The sequence below is a fragment of the Rhinoderma darwinii genome, chromosome 1 (genome assembly GCF_050947455.1).
Source record: "Rhinoderma darwinii isolate aRhiDar2 chromosome 1, aRhiDar2.hap1, whole genome shotgun sequence".
In the NCBI taxonomy this organism is placed as follows: Eukaryota; Metazoa; Chordata; class Amphibia; order Anura; family Rhinodermatidae; genus Rhinoderma; species Rhinoderma darwinii.
Genome location: NC_134687.1, coordinates 262,109,938 through 262,134,490, shown reverse-complemented (window position 1 = coordinate 262,134,490; position 24,553 = coordinate 262,109,938). Strand labels below are relative to the sequence as shown.

The following is a 24,553-nucleotide window of genomic DNA, read 5'->3' as shown; positions in this document are numbered from 1 at the left end:
TTGAAGAATCCATCTAGGGGTGCAGTGAGGATTTTGACCCCACAGGGGTTTCATACATTTTATTAGAATTGGGCAGTGAAGATAAAAAAATCATTTTTTTCCAATAAGACGTAGATTTAGCTCAACATTTTTCATTTTCTCAACATATAAATGAATAAAAGCCCAACATTTGTAAAGCAACTTCTCTGGAGTACGGCAATACCCCATTTGTGGTCATAAACTGCTGTTTGGGCACACAGCAAGGATTAGAAGGGAAGGAGTGCCGTTTGGCTTTTGGAGCACAGATTCTGCTGGATTGGTTTCTTGACACCATGTCACTTTTGCAAAGCTCCTAAGGTACCAGTACAGTGGAAACTCCCCAAAAGTGGCTCGATTCACGAAACGACATCCCTTGAGGAATGAGGAATTCATCTAGGTGTGTAGTGAGCATTTTGACCCCAGAGGTGTTTCATAGATTTTATTAGAATTGGGCAGTGAAAATAAAAAAAATCCTTTTTCTTCAATAAGACGTAGTTTTAGCTGAAAATTTTTCATTTTCTCAACAAATAAATGAAAAAAAGCAACCCAACACTTGTAAAGCAACTTCTCCTGTGTATGGCAATACCCCATATGTGGTCATAAACTGCTGCTTGGGCACAGAGTATGGCTCAGAAGGGAAGGAGCGCCATTTGCTTTTGGAGTACAGATTTTGCTGGATTGGTTTCTGGGCGCTATGTCGCATTTGCAAAGTCCCTGTGGCACCAAAACAGTGGATTCCCCCCCCCCCAGAAGTGACCCCATTTTGGAAACTACACCCCTAAAGGTATTCACCTAGGGGTGTGAGCATATTAACCCCGCAGGTGATTGTCAGAAATTGGTGTGCACTCGATGTTGCAGAGTGAAAATGGGATTTTTTCCATAGATATGCCAATATGTAGTGCCCAGCTTGTGCCACCATAACAAGACCGCTCTCTTATTATTATGCTGTGTTTCCCGGTTTTAGAAACACCCTATGTGTGGCTCTAATATTTTGCCTGGACATTCGACAGGGCTCAGGACTGAAAGAGTACCATGTAAAATTAAGGCCTACGTTGGCAATTTACAAAGTATTGGATCACAATTGCAGAGGCTCTGATGTGAAATAATAAAAGAAACCCCGGAGAAGTGACCCGATTTTGGAAACTACACCCCTCAAGGCATTTATTAAGGGGTGTAGTGAGCATTTTCACCCCACAGGCCTTTTCCATGAATGATTGCGCTGCAGAAGGTGCAAAGTAAAAATTAAAATTTTTCCCTAGATATGTTGTGCCCAGCTTGTGCCACTGGAGACACACACCCAAATTTTTTTTAAAAGGGTTCTCCCGGTTATGGCGATGCCATTTATGTGGAAATAAACTGCTGTTTGGGCACACTGTAGGGTTCAGAAGGGAGGTAGCGCCATTTGGCTTTTGGAGCGTGGATTTTGATTGGTAGATTTGTTTGGAGTGTTACTGGTGTTTCCGTTTATAATGTGGGGCTACAAGTAAGCCGGGAGGAGTATATAAGGGGCATAGTCAGGTGGTATAATAATGGGGTAAAAAAAATAAATAAAATAATCCATAAATATTTGTTACGCTGTGACACAATCCTTTCTGCGCAGGCCAGTGTCGCACTAATAAATGGTCCTTACTTATCCCCCTTTTGGTCCACACTCGGAATCTTTGCAGTTTGGGGAATTTTGCTGGGAAAGTGTTGTCCTGGTATAACACGGGCGCCCTCACTTCCAGCAGATATGTTTGGGCCCTCCCCTTCCTGGTTCCCTAATTTTAGGGGTCTTGATAATTCGCCACTTGAAACAGAAGAAATGTTCCCCTCGGGTCGGCACAACTGCATATTTTTTCTTTCCTGAGTTATTGGAGCCTTAACTAATTTTATTTTTTCATAGACATAGTGGTATGTGGGCAATTTTTTTGCGGGACGCATTGTAGTTATTATTTGTACCATTTTGGGGTACATGCAACTTTTTGATCACTTGTTATCCTTTTTTTTTTGGGAAGCGAGGTGACCAAAAAAACTGCAATTCTGGCATTTTTTTTAGTTCTTTTTATACAGCGTTCACCACGCGTAAAAAATTACATGTTAACTTTATTCTGCGGGTCAGTCCGATTCTGGCGATACCTAATTTATAGCACTTTTTTATGTTTTACAACTTTTTGCACAATAAAATAACTTTTGTAAAAAGAATGGATTTTTTCTGTCGCCAAGTTGTGAAGAGCCATAACTTTTACATTTTTTCGTCGACGGAGCTGTATGAGGGCTTGTTTTTTGTGAGACGAGCTATAGCTTTTATAGGTACCATTTTTGGGTACATGCGACTTATTGATCACTTTTCATTTCAATTTTTGGAAGACAAAAATAGAAATTTTGTCAGTATTTTTTAGTGTTTTTTTTACGGCGTTCACTGTGCAGAATAAATAACATAATATTTTTATAGTTCAGGTTGCAGCGATACCAAATATGTATGGCTTTATTATTTTTTTCAATAATAAATGACTTGATAAGGGAAAAAGGGCGAGTATTAGTAGTTATTACTTGAAACTTTTATTGTATGTTTTACAACTGTTAGTTTTACATTTTTTACACTTTTTTTTACAATTTTCTTTAGTCCCACTATGGGACTTGAAGGTCCAACTGTTTGTTTGATGTTCTAATACATTGCACTACCTATGTAGTGCAATGTATTAGAACTGTCAGTTGTTCACTTACAGCAAGCCGATCAGGCTCCGCCTCTGGACGGGGGCTAATCGGCTTCCGTAATGGCAGATAGGAAGCCATTGCTAGGCCTCCTGTTGCCATAGTAGCAGTCGCCAGCCTTGCCAACGCATGGCAGGCTGCCGATTTAATATAAACCACTTTGATGCAGCGATCGCATTGGATCGCTGCATTAAAGGGGTTAATGGCAGGAATCGGAACTAGCTGATGACGCCAGCTCAGCTTCTGAGCTGGAAGCTGAGCCGGCGCCATCTTGCCGATGGTACCGGAAGACTTTTGGGCCCCGCCGCCGACGGGGAATAGGAGGATTTTGTTGCTGGCAGACCGGGAGGTAAGTATTAGGCCTCCGATCGCCTTTGCAGCCACCGTCAACCCAGCGATCACGTTGCTGGGGTGCCGGTGACAATAAACTCCTCACATGCTGCGATCTCTATTGAACGCAGCATGTGAGGGGTTAATCGGTCGGATCGGAGGCTAGCTCCGGTCCTGGCTGATACCTTAGGGTGCCAGCTGTAACATACAGCTGTCACCCGGCGGTTATGTCACTGGCTCAGCTCCTGAGCCAGCTCCATCTCCTTCACGTACAGTTATGTGGAATTGCGTGAAAACACCAGCTCCCATCACGTAACTGTACGTGAAAATGCGGGAAGGGGTTAATGTCCGTACCCTTCCCTGGCATAAAGCCAGTCTGATCAGGATGAACCAGGGACGATATAACTTTGTTCAATCTAGTGGCTAATACTTTGGCTAGTATTTTAACATCTGAGTTGATAAGCGAGATGGGACGATAGGAGTCTGATAGGAGGCCAACAAGAGCACACAATGTTCCAGTGATAAGATCCTCTCCTCAGCCTGCCGGTTAAGACAGCACGTCTTATAGACAGCAGCACAGCACCCACCTCAGCGCCAAGAGCACACAGGGAACGCAGGGCACGCAGCTCCGGATCAACAGGCTATCCGCCCTCCTTCTCCGACACTAACCTCCTCCAGCTCAATGTCCATATACAGGACAGCACTTCAGTGTGCGGCCCATATCAGCCTCCCGCCACGCGCCAACCAGAAGTGCCGAGCGGCCTCTCCCTCCTCGCTCCTTAAAGGCCCCAGAACTTGCGATCCCGAAACTGCACACAGGTAAGTATACCGGACGGAATGTAGGCACTTTTCCCGTCCAGAAAAGCAACGTTGCAAGAAGGATGGCGGTGACATTAGCAGGATTAGGAGTCAGGGAGCTCAGGAGCGCTGTGAAGCACGTCTACTCAGGCAGACATCCGGCCACACCCCCCAGGTATGCAATTTCAGTGGCAAATATGTCATGCCCAGCAATGTGCCACTGGAGACACACCCCCCAAAAATTGTTAAAAGGGTTCTCCCTGGTTTGGCGATGCCATTTATGTGGAAGTAAACTACTGTACGGCTCAGTAGGGAGGCAGCATCATTTGGATTTTGAAGAATGGATTTTGCTTGGTAGTAGTTTCGTTTGGAGTTTTACTGGTGTTTCACTTTATAATGTGGGGGTATATGTTAGCTGGGCAGAGTACATCAGCGGCATGGTCATGTGGTATAATAATGGGGTAAAGAAAACAATAAAATAATCCATAGATGTGTGTTACACTGTGAAGGAATCCTTTATGCACTGATAAATGGTGTCCTTTCTTATCCCTCTTTGGAGTTTGGGGAATTTTGCTGGGAAAGTGTTGTCCTGGTATAATACGGGCGCAATCGCTTTCAGCAGATATGTTTGGGCCCTTCAATCCTGGTTCCCTAATTTTAGGGCCTAGCTAAATCCCCTCTTGAAACAGAAGAAATGTTCCTCTCGGGCCTGCACAACTGCACATTTTTGTTTCCTGACATATAGGAGCCTTAGTGGTATGAGGGCTGTTTATTTGCAGAATGTGCTGTAGTTTTTATTGGTACTATTTTGGAGTACATGCGACTTTTGAGCACTTTTTATCCTTTTTTTGGGGGGAGACAAGGTGACCAAAAAACAGCAATTCTGGCATAGTGTTTGCGGGTTTTTTTTGTAAAGCGTTCACCATGTTAAATTACATGTTAACTCTATTCTGCGAGTCAGTATGATTCAGACGATACCAAATTTATAGTACAAGTATTTGTTAGGGAAAAGGGAGGAGAAGGAAAGACTTGTGGTTCAATGAGCAAAAATAATAATAAAAAATAATAAACTTCATTAATTAACTTACAAACAATTAATGTGAATTGTTAAAATTGTCCAATGCGGGTCTAAAATAATTTTAGTGCAGATGACCCCTAATGCTACACTATTAACCCCTTCCCGCCATTTCACGTAACTGTACGTGATGGGATGTGGTCTGTTCCCGTATCTCCACGTACGGTTACGCGAACGCTTTAAACTGACGCCGCACCGGGATGTGGGGCGGCAGTTTAAAACAGACGGCTGTCAGAGACAGCATAGCAACTCTGGATGCCGGCCGAGGACCAATCACAGCTGTCCTCGGCCGGCGATCGCTGTGATTGGTCCATCAGTGCAGATGGACCAATCACAGCTTAGTATAATTTACTTTGACAGGCAGAACATTCCATTTTACGAAACACGGCTGTCCAAAACAGCCTAGCAACAGGGGATGCCGGCCGAGGACCAACCACAGCTGTCCTCGGCCGGCGATCGCTGTGACTGGTCCATCAGTGCTGATGGACCAATCACAGTTTATTATGACAGTTGGAGAGGGGAGTTTAGTGTAGTGTCCGTCTCTGACCGCTTCACTTCTGTCAGGGAAGGAGCTATTGCTAGTTAGAGAGTAAATGAATAATTAACTATATAAATTAACCCCTGGATCACCCAGCAGCCAATCTACTGTGCCCTATACAGCTGTCCTGTGCCCTATACAGGTGTCCTGTGCCCTATACAGGTGTCCTGTGACCTATACAGGTGTCCTGTGACCTATACAGGTGTCCTGTGACCTATACACCTGCCCTGTGCCCTATACAGGTGTCCTGTGACCTATACAGCTGTCCTGTGCCCTATACAGCTTTCCTGTGCCCTATACAGGTGTCCTGTGACCTATACAGGTGTCCTGTGCCCTATACAGGTGTCCTGTGCCCTATACATGTGTCCTGTGATCTATACAGCTGTCCTGTGACCTATACAGCTGTCCTGTGCCCTATACAGGTGTCCTGTGACCTATACAGCTGTCCTGTGACCTATACAGCTGTCCTGTGCCCTATACAGGTGTCCTGTGCCCTATACAGCTGTCCTGTGCCCTATACAGGTGTCCTGTGCCCTATACAGGTGTCCTGTGACCTATACAGGTGTCCTGTGACCTATACAGCTGTCCTGTGCCCTATACAGGTGTCCTGTGACCTATACAGGTGTCCTGTGACCTATACAGGTGTCCTGTGACCTATACACCTGTCCTGTGCCCTATACAGGTGTCCTGTGACCTATACAGGTGTCCTGTGACCAATACAGCTGTCCTGTGACCTATACAGGTGTCCTGTGACCTATACAGGTGTCCTGTGATCTATACACCTGTCCTGTGCCCTATACAGGTGTCCTGTGCCCTATACAGGTGTCCTGTGCCCTATACAGGTGTCCTGTGACCTATACAGCTGTCCTGTGACCTATACAGCTGTCCTGTGCCCTATACAGCTTTCCTGTGCCCTATACAGGTGTACTGTGCCCTATACAGGTGTCCTGTGCCCTATACAGGTGTCCTGTGACCTATACAGCTGTCCTGTGACCTATACAGCTGTCCTGTGCCCTATACAGGTGTCCTGTGACCTATACAGGTGTCATGTGACCTATACACCTGTCCTGTGCCCTATACAGGTGTCCTGTGCCCTATACAGGTGTCCTGTGACCTATACAGGTGTCATGTGACCTATACACCTGTCCTGTGCCCTATACAGGTGTCCTGTGCCCTATACAGGTGTCCTGTGACCTATACAGGTGTCCTGTGACCTATACAGCTGTCCTGTGACCTATAAAGCTGTCCTGTGCCCTATACAGCTTTCCTGTGCCCTATACAGGTGTCCTGTGCCCTATACAGGTGTCCAGTGACCTATACAGCTGTCCTGTGACCTATATATTGTCTCATCGCTACCGTCCTGTATTCTGCGCCTAATTGGGACATACCAAACTCCATCCACCTGCGTTTCACACCTGTTACCCGGGAGTTTTTGTAGATATATTTAAAAAAAACTTTGTTTTAGGGAATTAGTTATTCTATGAAATAAAAAATAAAAAAACCTAAAAAAAGAAAAAAAAAAAAAAGTTTTATGTTACTTTCAACGTTCAACGCCAGTGACACTTTGTTACCAAGTTTACAGAAGAAAAAAAAATTACTAAGCGTCTGAATACTGCCAAAGAGGCATGTGCCATGCTCTTTGAGTACTATGATTGTGGTAGTGGGGAAGAGGTGACATTTTTAGTGTCCTCTTGATCTAGTGACTCATCTACTGATAAACCGCCACGTAGGCGTCCAAGGGTAGGCGTCAGTAGTGCACAATTGCAGCCCAGTACAGCTGACTCCACATGGATCCCCGCAGATAATTTTGTGCCCCAGGTGCCTGAATTCACTGCGACTCCATGCATCAATGTAGATACCGCAGGCTTCAGTGAAATGAACTATTTCCAACTGTTCTTCACTGATGACCTTGTAAATTTGATTGTGGCACAAACGAACATATATGCCCAGCAATTTATTTCCCGCAATCCAAATAGTTTTTATGCCAGGCCCCAAAAATGGACCCCCACAAACCCCAATGAAATCCAAAAGTTCTGGGGACTTCTATTGAGTATGGGCATTACCAAAAAACCCACGATACGTTCCTATTGGAACAAAAACATCCTTTATCATTCCCCTCTTTATTTTCTTGCCATGCTCAGGGTCCGTTTTGAAATTTTATTAAAATTCATTCACTACAGCAATAACGATGAGTGCCCACCCCCAAACGACCACAATTATGATAGACTGTATAAAGTTAGGCCAGTAGTTGACCACTACAACTTAAAATTCAGTCAGGTCTATACGCCCCAAAAATGCCTTGCAGTGGACGAATCCCTAGTCCACTTTAAAGGCAGATTACACTTCCGCCAGTACCTGCCCAATAAAAGGGCTAGGTATGGCGTGAAGCTGTATAAGGCCTGTGAAAGTGTGTCTGGGTATACACTGGGCTTTCGTGTATATGAAGGGAAGGATTCAAAGATCGAGCCACCAAACTGTCCCCCTGTCTTGGGAATAAGTGGGAGGATAGTATGGGATTTGCTCCACCCCATACTAGACCAAGGATACCACTTGTATGTGGACAATTTTTACAATAGCGTCCCCCTCCTGAAGTGCCTTTCTGCCAGGGGCACACTAGCATGTGGCACAATTCGGCAAAATCAAAAGGGTCTCCCCAAGTCCTTTATAGAGCAGACACTGCGCCGTGGGGAAAGCAGGGCTGTTTGCTCCGAAAATTTGATGCTTGTCAAATATAAAGACAAGCGTGATGTCTTTATTTTGACCACACTGCATGCTGATCGATCCACCCCAGTTCCAGTCAGAGGAGCCACAGAGCAGACCATCAAGCCTGTGTGCATGCAGGACTATAACCAATTCATGTGGTATAAAAAATTGGCGGTATACCTCACCCAAGTGGCACTCTATAATGCCTTTGTTCTCTACAGAACAGCAGACAATACGGAGACTTTCCTGGGATTCCAAGAAAAAAATTATAAAAAAAATTATTTTTGGAGACCAGGAAGCAGAGGGCAGCAGTGAAGGTAGCAGCACTTCTGGGATCTCCAGAATAATACATGGCCAGCATTTCCCGGGGGGATACATCCCCCCACAGAAAAAAAACAAAAACCCCAGAAAAGGTGTCAAGTTTGCTCAAGCAGAGGGATTAGGAAAGACACCAATTACTAGTGTATGACCTGTCCCTCTAAACCAGGCCTCTGCATCGGAGAATGCTTCCGTTTGTAACACACCTCTGTTGATATTCGTTAAATCTAATTTTCACTACTCCAATGACATCACATCCATTCCATTTATTTCTTAAATACCCCCTGGGCATTTATTTTCAAAATTAATTTGATATCTCAATAATACCACACCCGCCTCCCCCCCCCCCCCCCAAAAAAAAATTGCCATTATACCCCTAGATGAATACTGTGCTTTGAAGGGTGCGATTTTATTAAATGAGGCATTTCTTGAACTTACTTTATGTTCTGGAGCCTCTGCAAACATAAGGTAGGCTTTCCCTTCTGAGCCCTAGAGTGTGCCCAGGCAGCAGTTAATGGCCACATATGGGGTATTGGCCTTTTCCGGAGAAATGGGACAACAAATTTTGGGGTGCTTTTTTTTATTTTTTATTACCATTGTATAAAAGAAAAATTTGAGGATAAAGCAGGATAAGCTTTATTGGAGAAAATTTAATTCTGCATTTTCACGGCCCAGTGTTTACAACTTCTAAGAAGCACCTTTCGAGTCAAAATGCTCACTACAACCCTAAATAAATTTCTCAAGGAGTGTATTTTACAAAATGGGGTCACTTCCTGGGGGTTTCCACTGTACTTGTACCTCAGTAGCTCTGCAAATGCGACATGGCACCCGAAAACCATTCCAGCCAAATCTGAGCTTCAAATAGCGCTACTTCTCTTCTGAACCCTGTCGTGGGTCCAAACAGCAATTTAATACCACACATGGGGTATTCCCGTAATCGAGAGAAGTTGCTTTACAAATTTTGGGGTTCTTTTTCTCCTTTATTCCTAGTAAAAATTAAACATTTCTACGTTTTCTCAGAAAAAAAGTCGATTTTCATATTCACGGCCGAATTCCACTAAATTCTGCAAAAAACCTGTGGGGTCAAAATGCTAACTATACCACTAGAAAAATTCCTTGAGGGGTGTAGTTTCCAAAATGGGGTCACTTTTGGGGTGTTTCCACTGTTTTGGTCCCTCCAGGACGTTGCAAACGCGACATGTCACCGAAAACCAATCCAGCAAAATCTGGACTCCAAAATCCAAATGGCGCTGTTTCTCTTCTGAGCCCTGCCGTGGGTTCAAACAGCAGTTTATTACCACATATGAGGTATTCTCGTAATCGGGAGAAGTTGCTTTACAAATTTTGGGGTTCTTTTTCTCCTTTATTCCTAGTAAAAATGTTACATTTCTACGTTTTCTCAGAAAAAAAGTAGATTTTCATATTCATGGCCTCGCTCGTCTGACACGATGCAGGACCTGTGAGTGACGTCACAGCGTGATCAGGCAGAAGCTGGGCGTTCTGAAGAGAAGCGGATGATACTTCTCGTCAGAGCGCCCAGCTAGTAAAAGTATTAAAAACGCCCCGATGTACGCACATAATACACGCCCACTTGGACTTTTACTTTTAAACACACCCACTTGGACTTTTGCAAGCCTCATTTGCATAACTAGAAAAATGGTCATAACTTGGCCAAAAATGCTCGTTTTTTAAAAATAAAAACGTTACTGTAATCTACATTGCAGCGCCTATCTGCTGCAATAGCAGATAGGGGTTGCAAAATCTGGTGACAGAGCCTCTTTAATCTCTGTTTATGTGGCTGCACATCGCTGCTGTGTAAATCAATGGAGATGAGTGTATGATGCTGACTGGTCATTGATTAGTCAGCGTCATACACGTAAACACGCCCAGTTAAAAACACAATACACGCCCAGTTGGACATAACGAAAAAAAAAACGCCCAGTTGTCCATTTCAAACCTCATTTGCATATATATAAAATTGCTCATAAATTGGCCAAAAATGACGGTTTTTTAAAAAAACCAAAACGTTACTGTTATCTACATTGCAGCGCCGATCACATGCAATAGGAGATAGGGATTTGAGAATCTGGTGACAGAGCCTCTTTAAGGCCAAAACAGGCTGTGTCCTTAAAGGGAATGTGTTGCCAGCAAAACATGTTGTTTTTTTTTAAATTAAACATTTAGTGTGTAGGTGATTAAACATTGTTCAAATTTTTTTTATTTTTTTCACGAGTCAGGAAATATTATAAATTAGATTCTAATTTATAATATTTCCCATTGCTGGTCACTAGATGGAGCTATTCCCAAAATTGCAGCATTGCATGTGGTAAAGCAACCACATTGCTTTTTGCTGCAAAATTGGGAAAAAAGCACTCGCTCTAGTGAGCTCTGAGAATCCCCCCCTCCTTTATCCTGGCTAGTGCCGGGATAAACGAGGGGTTTGAACGGTCTAACCTCCTACACTGTGTTTCGCCATTTTTTGAGCTAACACACAGTGTAGTAGGTTTACATACAGTAGTAAACACACACAAACACGAACATACATAGAAATCTCTTACCTGCTCCTGCCGCCGCGGCTCCCTCCGGCCCGTCCGCTCCGTCTGCTGCCGCTGGTCCAAGTGCACAAGTCCGGAAGCCGCGACCGGAAGTAGTAATCTTACTGCCCGGCCGCGACTTCCGGTCCACAGGAAAATGGCGCCGGACGGCGCGCATTTTAAGTTGGACTGTGTGGGAGCGGCGCATGCGCAGTTCCCACACAGACGGCGTACACAGAAGTGGATGGGACGGGACCCGTTCGCAGTCCCTATGGGACTGTGGCTGCCGTATTCCATGTCTGTATGTGTCGTTAATCGACACATACAGAAATGGAAAAAAAAATGGCAGCCCCCATAGGGAAGAAAAAGTGTAAAAATAAGAAAAAGTAACACACAAACACACAAATTAATCCAAACGTTTTTAATAAAGCACTAATATCTTTAACATATTAAAAAAAAAATTGTGATGACACTGTTCCTTTAAGGGGTTAAAGGACACAATTTGCCTTGTAGATTGCTTACTGTCCAATGTTGCTATTATACAGTGATAATGGTACAATGCTGCCCATCAACATTGCTGCCAGGAATATAAGTATAAGTTACAAGGGAATGGCCGTGAATATGCCTGATTATCACCTTGTTCTAATTACCTAAGATGAAATTATCCTCAAAAGTTTTGTAGATACCTGTATTCCTGTTCACATATTATGGGAAATTGATTGTTGAAATTAGTGATTGCTTTGAGGCAAGCTAAGTTCTCCCTTGCATGAGAGCTATAGCAGCAGCGTGGTCAGCTAGTATCCACAAGGATGATTAGGGTAGGATACTTGCACCAGCTCTGTGTTCCGCTCGATGCTGTTGCCGGATAATAAACACTGTGCTAGTCTCTTATCGTCCACACCGCCGAAGACGGGAGGAGCAACAGGCAGCAACACAGTGGTGCTCCCAGCCCAGGATGACTGGCTTGTGTGAGCCGCTATCGTGACTGAGCCGCTTGCAATGTTGGGTGAGTTCTCGTCTGTCAGTGATGTGTGATCACCTGACAGTGTGTGCTGATGTAATTCCTCTTGCTCACCCCGCTAGAGTGAAACAGAAGCGGCGAGTGAACTCGAGGTATTTTATTAAACACCGATGACAGTTAGATTGGATAGAGAGATAGACCCTAACATTGGAAAGTAAAAACTATGCACCCAAACTATGCATAATTAATAAAGTTTTAATTTGTATTATTATTTTTGCTCATTGAACCACAAGTCTTTTCCTTCTCCTCCCTTTTCCCTAACAAATACTTGTATAAAACTGGTGGTATACACCTTTGTGGTTCTTCTTATCCACTCTATATGTTAGAACTGAGAGGGTAATTCCAAAAATCTTCTATTTCAAATTTATAGTACTTTTCAATGTTTTCCAACTTTTTTCACAATAAAATTACTTTGGAAAATGAATGTATTTTTTCTGTCGCCATGTTTTGAGAGCCATAACTTTTTAATTTTTTTGTCGATGAAGCTATATGAGGGCTTTTTTTTTTTTGCGAGACGAGCTATAGTTTTTATAGGTATCATTTTTGGATACATGCAACTTTCTTGACCACTTTTTATTCCAATTTTTGGAGGCCAAAGTGACCAAAAAACAGTAATCCTGGCAGTGTTTTTCAATTTCTTTTTTTTACAGCATTCACCACGCAGGATAAATAACATAATATCTTTATAGTTCAGACCGTTACGGACGCAGCGATACCAAATATGTATAGTTTATTTATTTTTCAATAATAAAGGGCTTAATAAGTGAAAAAGGGAGATTGTGTTTTATTTTACTACTTGAAACTTTTATTATTTTTTTTTACAACTTTTTTTATTTCTTTTTTTACACTTTTTTTCAGTCCCACTAGGGGACGTGAAGGTCCAACTGTTTGAATGCTGTTCTAATAAATTTCACTACCTATGTAGTGCAATGTATTAGAACTGTCAGTGTTCACTGACAGAAAGCCAATACGGCTCCGCCTCCGGGTGGGGCCTAATACGCAGAGCAGGAGGCCATTGTTAGGCATCCTGTTGCCATAGTAGCCGTCGGCAGCCCTGCGATGGTATCGCAGGACTGATGATTTGCTACAAAGTTGTAATGGCAGGAAGGAGGTGAAGGGAACAAGTGAGCCCTAATCTACTCACCGCCCTGTCCCTGCCTACTTGCAACGACCCGCCCTAGGCGACGGGGTACAACTTGGCGGCGGTCCCTACGCTGTCTAAGTGCAAGGGAGTACAAACAGGGAACACGCAAGGGAATACAGTAGCCCACGGAACGCCGCGAGGAAACGGAGCGGTGAATGAGCCAGTCAGGATCAGGATGTAGGAGTATACAAACGGGAGCACGGAGCAGAAGCAAGCCAGGGGCAGAGCGACGCAGGATAAACGGAACTGAAGCAAGGCAGAAGCAGGCTGGAGCAAGGCAGCAGTGGGGCCAGGAATCCAAGAAGAATAACAAGCAAAGAGGAAGAGAAAACGGCAGGTATAAATGGACAGGGGGCGGAGCTAACTCTGACTGACCAGGCCGCGATAGGCTCTCCCACTCCTGAGCCTGCCACCCTGATTGGTGGGAGCCGGTGTCAGTCTCAGAAGTCTGGCCTCAGGTGTCGACTGATTAATCCTGGGAGTATACCCAGACGTAGTGCCTGGCAGATCCTTTACAAAGTTACATATAGTTACATAGTTAGTACAGTTGAAAAAAGACACATATCCATGAAGTTCAACCAAGGAATGGGAAAGGGAAGAGAAAAATTTCTTTACGTAGGAGCTAATATTTTTTTGTTCTAGGAGATTATCTAAGCCATTTTTAAAGCTATCTACTGTTCCTGCTGTGACCAGCTACTGCGGTAGACTATTCCATAGATTTACAGTTCTCACAGTAAAGAAGGCTTGTCGAATCTGCAGATTGAACCTTTTTTTCTCCAGATGGAAGGGGGCGTTCCCTTGTTTTTTTAAGGGGTTTTACATGGAACATGATTTCGCCGTATTCTTTGTATGTGTCATTCATATATTTATATAAGTTAAACATGTCTCCCCTTAGTCGTCCCTTTTCAAGGCTAAATAGGTTTAATTCTTTTAATCTTTCCTCATAACTTAGATTCTCCATGCCCCTTATTAGCTTCGTTGCTCTTCTTTGTATTTTTTCCAACTCCAGGGCATCCTTTCTATGAACTGGAGCCCAGAACTGAACTGCATATTGTAGATGAGGCCGCACTAATGCTTTGTAAAGTAGTAATATTATATCCCTGTCCCGCGAGTCCATGCCTCTTTTAATACACGAAAATATCTTGCTGGCCTTTGAAGCAGCTGATTGACATTGCATGCTGGTTGTTAGTTTATGATCTACAAGTACACCAAGATCATTCTCAACAAGTGACTCCCCCAGTGTAGCTCCCCCTAGGACCTATGATGCATGCAGATTGTTGGTACCCAGATGTATAACTTTACATTTATCTATATTAAACGTAATTTGCCAAGAGGATGCCCAAACACTTAGTGTGTTCAAATCAGAATGCAATTTACGAACATCTTCCATAGACTGAACAATACTACATAGCTTGGTGTCAGCTGCAAAAATATAAATTTTGCTATTAATCGCATCCTCTATATCATTAATAAATAAGTTGAATAATAGTGGTCCCAGCACTGAACCCTGGGGTACACCACTTATAACTGGGGACCATTCAGAGTAGGAATCATTGACCACAACTCTCTGGATACGGTCCTTGAGCCAATTCTCAATCCAATTACAAACTATACTTTCTAAACCTATAGTCCTTAATTTACCCATTAGATGTCTATGAGGGACAATGTCAAATGCCTTTGCAAAGTCCAAAAACACTATATCCACAGCGGCCCCTCTGTCTAGGCTTCTGCTCACCTCTTTATAAAAACAAATCAGGTTGGTTTGACAACTTCTGTCCTGGCTGTCACTGTCTAACTGTTGAAACTCCAACCAGTTGTACCATGTTTTGTAGTATCAATTATACCTGCAATTTATCAAGGAGGTCGTGTTTTCCATCAGCATTAGGTCGTTGACTTTAGAAATCCACTGGGATAGAGTAGGAGCTGGACAGAGTATGTCTCAGTAGTCCTGAGCCCACACAGAGGGCCTCAAATGGTGTCTCTGTACCTCTAAACAGAGAAATTGGAGTTAGGGAAGTACAAAAGTGGCAGAGTTAAAGTGCTCTCCAAAGCCCCAAGGGAGTAGTATCCACTAAGGCAGAAAATTCAAAAATCGTAAGCCAATCCACATTTAAAAGAAAAAAGTATAAGCAAAACTTTTGATTAGAACTCCACCAGCGGAAAATCGGGTCTTGCAAGACGGGAACAAAACGTGGATTTCCTAAGATAGGTTAAATAGAAGTGTATGTGGGGAGAAACGATGTCCTAACTACTGTCATCTAACAACATGACAAAGTTGCCCCAATAGTTGGTTGAGAACGAAGATTCTTAAGATATTTAGGCTCAATCCATGGAGAAGCCATAAGTGGGATAGATGTAAAGAATTACTCTAAGGCCATCCAAGGTTTTTCCCTCGTATGTCATCACCAGTCTAAGGCCCATGCTAGGTGGTTGGCTAAATTATAAGATTTTATGTCTGGAAAGGCAAGTCCCCCTCTCGCCTTTGATCTACAAAGCAGTGTGCGCCTTAAACGTGGTGACTTCCCAGCCCAAATGAAAGTAGTTTGTATGGAATTAATCATTCTGAAAAAAGAAATAGGGATCTTAATCGGAAGCATTTGAAACATGTATAGAATACGAGGCATATATTTATTTTAAAGATAGTGCAGCATCACGTCCAACTGAACGTGCCCTTAGTCCATCTTGTACAGACAGCTTGAATGTTAGAAAAAAGAGGGATAAAATTCAGTCTGTAAATATCTTTTCGATTTGGGGGGAGAAACACTCTTAGATATTTCAGGGCCTTATTATTCCATGTAAAACTAAATGACTCTGTCAGGCCCCCTGCCACGGTGGATGAAAGATTTGCATTCATTGCCTCAGATTTAGTAAGATTTATCTTAAAATTAGACAGCTGAGAAAACAAATTAAAATCTTGTATCAAAGAGGCTCTGCCACCAGTTTCTAACTTCCCTATCTCCTACATAATCTAATAGGTGCTTTGATGTAGATAACTACTGTTTTTTTTTGGTTTTTTTTAAACAAAAACGTTTATTATTGACCAAGTTATAACAATTTATGCAAATTTTTTCTAAATGCCCAACTGGGCGTTTTTTTTCTATTCACCAAGTGGGCGCTGTATAGAAAAGTGTATGACGCTGACCAATGAGCGTCATAAACTTCTCTTCATTCCAGCCCAGCTTGATTCACAGCACAGCGTGATCTCGCGAGATCACGCTGTGACGTGACTTCCTCCCGCAGTTCCTTCACGGAGCAACGGAAGACTGAGCAGACATCGCCTCCAGCCATGCCAGGACGTTTGTCCGAATCTGCAGCGGCTGGAGGCGATGTCTGTTCAGTCTTCCGTCGCTCCGGTGAAGGACCTGCGGGATGAAGTGAAGACACAGCCTGATCTGTCGAGATCACGCTGTGCTGTGAATCAAGCTGGGCTGGAATGAAGAGAAGTGTATGACGCTGATTGGTCAGCGTCATACACTTTTCTATACAACGCCCAGTTGGTGAATAGAAAAAAATAGCCCATTTGGGCATTTAGAAAAAATGTGCATAAATCAAAAAATGTTCATAACTTGGTCAATATTATTAGGTAGGGGATAGGGAAGTTATAAACTGGTGACAGAGCCTCTTTAAGTTTGGGACTGAATAACAGGGTTGGTCACAAAGGTCATCGGCATATGCAGCCACCTTATCTTCCCGTGACCCTACTCGTACACCTGCTATGTCGGGGTGTGCCCATACTCGTCTAAGAAACGGTTCGCTAGTCAAAATAAAGATCAAAAGGAGAGAGAGAGAGGGCATCCCTGCCTGGTGCCATTATATATAGAGGAGGAGTCAGAGAGGATGCCATTCAGTAGGAGCTGGACAGAGTATGTCTCAGTAGTCCTGAGCCCACACAGAGGGCTGACGGATTGGTATATGTCACGATTCGTGGGTTAGTGAACCCACTAGGACGCACCACCTACAAAGTCCTAGTACAAGAGTACCTGTGATAGTCCAGACAGTAGCAGAGGTTTAGGCACAGATGGAACTTGAAGGTAGATGACGCCATACTTGGCGGATGATATCAGGCGTGGCAGATGACACCAGACGTGGTGTATGACAGCACGCGTGACAGGTGGCACAACACGACTCCAACACTCTAAGGAACAAACACAGCACAGGATACAGATAGCAGGGCACGGGAAACAACGGGAACAGGATAACACTAAGGGACTATTTGCTAAGACATGGGATAACACAACAACGCTAAGGCAAGGAGTGAAAGAGCAGTGCCCCTTTTATAGTCCAGGGTGATTATTGTCTAATTAGTCATATACATGTGCGCACACTGGCCCTTTAAGGCCGGGAACGAGTGCGCACGCGCACCCTATGGGACACAGCAGAGCGGAGCAGAAGTGAGTGCTGGCGTCCTATAGGAAGGAGATGTCGGCCAGCACTCACGAGTTCATGGCCACGCCAATCCACTAAATAAAAAGTCCTTCCTCCTACTCTCTTGTAGTCCAGTATCTCCTTCACTTCGAACACATCGGGATACCGCTGGGAGCAACTGCAGGACTAGGAGTCTTACTGTAGCAGTTCAGAACCACAGGCTTCAGGAGGGTCCCATAAAAGGAGTTGGGGATTTTGAGAGTAGGATGCAGCCGAAGTTTATAAGACACAGGGTTATTTTGTTGCAGGATCTCAAAAGGTCCGAGGAACCTAGCAGCAAATTTGTATGAAGGCACCTTCAAACGGATATTCCTTGAGGACAGCCAGACTTTGGTACCCGGAAGAAACTGAGGCGGCTCTCTTCACCTAGTATCCGCTTTTCGCTTAGACTGCCAGCAGTCCGGATCTGCTGCCAGATTTGTCGAAAGTCCCCAAATTCCGAGTCAGCTGCGAGTACCTGGGATGTCGCCGAAACAGGAAGAGGGATTCGTGGATTTTGGCTGTAGACAATGAACAATGGTGTGGAAGCCATGGACTCACTTGTGTGGTTGCTGTATGAGAACTCGGCCCATGGAAGAACCTGTACCCAGTCATCATGCATAAATCTCCATGATTTGGTTAATCCTCTCGAATTGACCATTGGACTGGGGATGGTAGGCTGAGGAAAATGCCAACTTCATAACCAGGAGTTTACAGAGGACTCTCCTGAATTTTAAGGTAAACTGAACCCCCCGATCAGACACGATATGAAGGGGCAAGCCATGCAAATGGAAGATGTGCTGAATGAAGAGATTTGTCAGTCGAGGAGCAGAAGGTAGGCCAGTCAGCGGAATAAAATGTGCCATCTTCGATAACCGGTCCACCACCACCCAGACCGTATTGCATCCCGCTGAGGGAGGAAGATCTGTGACAAAGTCCATTGCTATATGCTGCCAGGGAGCGTTGGGCACAGGCAGAGGTTGGGGCAGACCGGCAGGCTTGGAGTGAGCAACCTTGTTGGAAGCACACACAGCACAGGAAAAGAGACAAAGTTCACAATATCTTTGGGCAGCATGGGCCAACAGAAATGTCGCGCAATCAGATCTCGATTCTTACGAACACCCACGTGCCTAACCAGTTTGGAGCTGTGTCCCCAGCGAAGAATTCTCCTCCTGTCTGCCAACAACACAAAAGTCCTCCCCGGAGGGATGTCTCTAACTTGCAGGGGATTAGCAGTAATAATGCAGGATGGGTCTATGATACATTGAGGGGCTTCACAGTGTCTTTTGTTTCAAACGACCTGAACAGGGCATCGGCCCTCACATTTTTGTGAGTGGACACAAATTGGAAACGGGTGAAGAACAGTGACTACCTGGCTTGACGAGGGTTTAGCAGTTAAGCCTGACTGAAGATAGGTGAGGTTCTTGTGGTCAGTGTATATCAGGATGAGGTGAGCTGCACCCCCTAGCAGATGTCTCCACTCCCCCAGTGCTAATTTGATGGCCAGTAACTCCCGATCCCCAATAGAGTAATTGTGCTCTGCGGGAGAAAAAAGTCTAGAGTAACAGCCACATACTACTGCCTTTCCTTTGAAACTTCTCTGAAACAGAAGTGCACCTGCACCAACAGAGGAAGCGTCCACCTCCAACAAGAACTGTCAAGACACGTCAGGATGATGGGAGGATTGAGGCTAAAGTGAAGGCACTCTTAAGGCTATTAAACACCGATTCTGCCTCTGGAGTCCACACCTTGGCGTTCATACCTTTCTTGGTAAGGGTAGAGATGGGAGCCATCAGTGAAGAAAAGTTTGGGATAAACTGCCGGTAGAAGTTGGCGAATCCCAAAAAATTCTGTATGGACCGCAGACGCTGAGGACGTGGTCATTCCAGGACGGACTTTACTTTCTCAGGATCCATCTGGATGCCTTGATCCGAGATGATGTAGCCCAGGAAGGGCAGAATTTTTTTTTTTTTAAATGCTCTTCTCCAGCTTGGCATACAGACGATTCTCCCTTAATCGCCACAGAACTTGACGGACATGCCTCCGATGAGTCGTCGGATCTGGAGAGAAGGTCAAAATATCATCGAGATAGACCACAACACAGACATAGAGGAGATCTCGGAAGATATGATTGACGAATTTCTGGAAAACCATGGGAGCATTACACAGACCTAATGGCATCACCAGGTATTTGTAGTGCCCGTTTCGTGTGTTGAATGCCGTCTTCCACCCTTCACCTTGAAGGATTCGGATCAACTTGTAAGCCCCACACCAGTCTAGATTAGAGAAAATCCTGGCTCCTCGTATATGGTCAAATAGTTCAGAAATTAGTGGCAATGGGTATTTGATCTTGACCGTGATCTGGTTTAGACCACAGTAGTCAATGCAAGGTCAAAGAGATCTCTCTTTTTTCAATGAAGAAAAACCCGGCCCCGGCCGGGGAGGAGGATTTTCGTATAAAACCCCTCTCCCGATTTTCCTTTCTATAGGCCGACATGGACTGAGTCTCTGGCAAGGAGAGAGGATATACCCGTCCATTGGAGGAGAAGCATTTGGAACCAGTTCAATCAGACAGTTGTAAGACCGGTGTGGGGGAAGCATCTCAGCTTCCTTCTTGTTGAAGACGTCCGCAAACTGAGAGAAATGAGGAGGTAATCCTGCTAATGACTGAGGCAGAGAAGGTTGGACAGGAATGATCTGTAACAGACAGCGGTAGAGACATTTGGATCCCCATTGGAGAACTTCTAGAGAATTGCAGTCCAGGACTGGGGCATGTAACTGGAGCCAAGGCTGACCCAGTAGAACAGGAATGAGGGCTTTAGGCAAAACAATAAATGTAATCAGTTCAGTATGAAGGGCTCCAACTTGGAGCTTCAGTGGCTTGGTTTAAGACACGATCGGATCAGGCAGAGGGAGTCCATTCACAGAGGCAGCAGCCAAAGACATCTCCAGAGGAACAGTGGGCAACTGGAGATGATCCACTAGGTCTTGCGGCCATCAGGGGTTTTGTAGGAACGTCAGTCCGCGGCCGTGAACGTTACAGTATATAGAGACATTATCCACTTAAAGGGGTTTTCCCATCAGGGCATTTATGACATATCCACAGGATATCAAGAAAAAAAGGATTTTTGAAGCAGCACAAGTCCCGAATCTGGTGCGGTGCACGCTGTCAAGCCAGGCAAACCCACTCCGGCATGATGTAAATTCCAAAAGAAATAGTAGGACAACAGCACACGTATCCAAATCTTCAAAGTGGTTTTATTGTCAAGACATCCACAATAGACTGGGACCCGCATCTATCTGACATTTATGACATATCCTTGTCATTTATGACAAGGCTTGACAAAGACCCCTCACTCACTATGGGTCGAAACGTTGCCTGTCTATTGTGGATGTCTTGATAATAAAACCACTTTGAAGATTTGAGACGTGTGCTGTTGTCCTACTATTTCTTTTGGAATATCCACAGGATATGTCATAAATGTCAGATAGATGCGGGTCCCAGAGGTGGGAGCCCCGTTCTAGAGATAGGTGTGGGTCCCAGTTGTGGGACGTGCATCTATCTGACATTTATGACATATTCTGTGGATATGTCGAAAATGTCCCTGATGGGAAAACCCCCTTAAGCATATTCTCTTTGAATCCTATCGAAAGCTTTTTCTGCATTGGTGTATAAGAGCATAAGTGGCGTGTCCATAGACTTCACCCCATAGATGACATTAATGGCCTTAGTGGTGTTATCGTGAGCTTGCCTCCCTGCTACAAAATCTGCCTGGTCCGGGTGGATAACATCCATCAACAATGGTATCAATCTGTGTGGTGTTATAGGTAATATCATCAAAAGTAGGTTATTAAAGAGGCTCTGTCACCAGATTATAAGTGCCCTATCTCCTACATAATCAACGCTGTAATGTAGATAACAACAGTGCTTTTTATTTTGAAAAACAATCATTTTTGAGCAAGTTATGAGCAATTTTAGATTTATGCTAATTAGTTAACTGGGTATTTTTTTAGCTTTTGACCAAGTGGGCGTTGTAAATAGAAGTGTATGACGCTGACCAATCAGCGTCCTACACTTCTCTCCATTCATGTCCATTTGTACTCAGCACAGCGTGATCTCGCTGTGCTGTCACATACACCCACATTAACTTTACTTAAGTGTCTTGAGAGTGAATTTGCCTCCAGCCAGGATGGGATGTCTATTCACTCTCCCGACACTTTGGTAAAGTTTGTGTGGGACTTAATCACAGCACTGTGAATGACAGCACAGCGAGATCACGCTGTGCTGTGTGATTATGTCCCACACAAACTTTACCGAAGTGTTGGGAGTGTGAATAGACATTGCGTCCTGGCTGGATGCAATGTCTATTCACTCTCAAGACACTTCAGTAAAGTTACTGTGGGTGCATGTGACAGGACACCGTGATCTCGCGAGATCACGCTGTGCTGAGTACAAATGGACATGAATGGAGAGAAGTGTATGACGCTGATTGATCAGCGTCATACACTTCTCTTTACCACGCCCACTTGGTCAAAAGTTAAAAAACGCCCAGTTGGGCATTAAGAAACGAATTAGCATAAATCTAAAATTGCTCATAACTTTCTCAAACATGATCGTTTTTCTAAATAAAAAACACTGTTGTTATCTACATTACAGCGCCGATCAGATTATGTAGGAGATAGGCACTTATAATTTGGTGACAGAACCTCTTTAAGTGGTCAGTTCATAACCCCTTCTGACACAGAAGATACATCTGTTTTACCTAAGAAATGCATATCTTTGGCCATCAAATGATGTCCACTGTCAGGCAAATGTGTGTAACGTCCGTGGTCGCTGACCACGAACTCCTTCCATCCAGTCGAAGCCCTTCTCTCAAAAGATGTCTGCACATACGGCCGTCCTCCTCCACAGTGACCACCAGGGTGCGCTCACGAGCTCAGTCCAGACTTGAGAAGCCAGAGTGCACGCATGTTGGTAGTTGAGCTTATTGCTTCAGAGCACCCTGGGTTATAAGAAGGTCCCAGCCCCATCCTCCCACGCCTGAGCTTTGTTGTGTATTCCTAGTCTGTCTATGTGATGGCCTCCTAGTGTGTTACCTGTACCTGTTCCTGTACCTGTTCCTGTACCTGTTCCAGTTCCTGTTCCTAGCATTCCATACCTTCCTGGTCGAGCACTGTGCTGTGCCAAAGTCGTGTCGTGCTGTATCCACGTCTGACCTGCTTCACCTCGCCTGACGTCTGCCTGCTGCCTAGTCCCAGCCGAGCCTGCCCTGCTGCTGTCTGAGCTGCAACAGGTACCTATACGAACTATACTTTCACCTGCGTCCTGTAGGCCAGCTGCCTTACCGCCAAGGTGGTATGGCCCAGTGGGTCCACAGACCCTTCGTGACAATGTGTAATTGGCCCTTTCCTCGCCAAGGTGCTAGATGTGTTCATTAAGAATTTGTCAATAGGGCCTGTATCTAGCATCAGATAATATTCTCACCCAAGGTTGGAGGTAATAACCCACACATCCTGACCAAACAGCAAAAGCTATGCAAATGGATATCTGTTGTGTGTCTACCATGTGGACCAGGTGAAACATGTGAGAATGACCTACGCATAAAGAAAATATAATGCATCAAGGCAAAACCTCATCATAATTGATATTTGGAGTGACCCACATAGTTAGTTATGATCAGGGGAAACAGCCCTCATATATATGTGAAATTCACATCCATACCCCCAGAGGAACTACCTTGAATTGGCTATTGGCTAAAAACATGGGCCTATTACAGTGGTGTTTGAAACACCCTGGTTGGTAAATGTATGCACAGGTGAATGCAGGTAATATTATATTTCTAGGGGATTCCTGCAAGAACACATGATCATTTTTGTGTTTCTCAATAGAAATACAACTGTGTAATGGGAGGAGTACGCTTCATTATCTTATGAACAACCTCCTCTCAGTGACATCACCAGCCAGTGGACTGGAGGGAAAAATTGGTTTTAAAATGCCAGGAAAAGAGAGGGATCAGTCGTTGGGGATCCATATGTCGGTTGGAGTGACTGACCATATTTTCAGCTGTCCCCACAGCCAGGATATCACTGCTGTACATCAGTAAGGTTTTGTTCTGTTTCTTTTATCCCTTTTATTTTTATAAACTGAATGCATTGTAACTGTATGTATTTTTTTTTAGCTTTTAATCTGACAGCTATTTTTTGTATTGCACTCCACTATTGTGTATTAAATTTGAAATATTAATAAGTCTCTTCCTTGTAGTCTTACAGAACATAAAGAGGCTCTGTCACCACATTATAAGTGTCCTATCTCCTACATAAGGAGATTGGCGCTGTAATGTAGGTGACAGTAATGCTTTTTATTTAATAAAACGATCTATTTTCACAACGTTAGGAGCGATTTTGGTTTATGCTAATGAGTTTCTTAATGCCCAAGTGGGCGTATTTTTACTTTCGACCAAGTGGGCGTTGTACAGAGGAGTGTATGACGCTGACCAATCGGCATCATGCACTCCTCTCCATTCATTTAGACAGCAGAATCGCGTTCTTACTAGAACATCATCTGCAGCCACATACACAGCGATTCTGCTTGATTAACATTAATCCAGTGTCCTGATAATGAATACACATGACCATCTAGCCTGGACGTCATGTGTATTCAGAATCCTGACACTTCTGAATCTTTTCTGTGAGATTCCAGCAACGGATACAAAATCTCGCGAGATTACGGAGGTAAACGAGATTTCGTTTCCCTTGCTGTAAATCTCACAGAAAAGATTCAGAAGTGTCAGGATTCTGAATACACATGACGTCCAGGCTGGATGGTCATGTGTATTCATTATCAGGACACTGGATTAATGTTAATCAAGCAGAATCGCATGTGGCTGCAGATCATGTTCTAGAACGCGATTCTGCTGTCTAAATGAATGGAGAGGAGTGCATGATGCCGATTGGTCAGCGTCATACACTCCTCTGT

At 44.1% G+C, this 24,553-nt stretch overlaps 1 protein-coding gene across 2 annotated transcripts in view; it reads right to left on the bottom strand.

Annotated features, from left to right (window-relative positions):
• SEMA6B (semaphorin 6B) overlaps positions 1-24,553 on the bottom strand; it is a 467,458-nt gene that overhangs the window by 416,337 nt on the left and 26,568 nt on the right. The window contains exon 1 of one of the 2 annotated variants that reach the window (XM_075863808.1): positions 15,018-15,145. The exons of the other annotated variant lie outside the window; for it this stretch is intronic. Within the exon in view, the coding sequence (XP_075719923.1) occupies positions 15,018-15,055 (38 nt within the window). The 5' untranslated portion in view covers positions 15,056-15,145. Of the gene's footprint in view, positions 1-15,017; positions 15,146-24,553 lie in introns of those variants that run through there. 2 annotated transcript variants of the gene reach the window in all.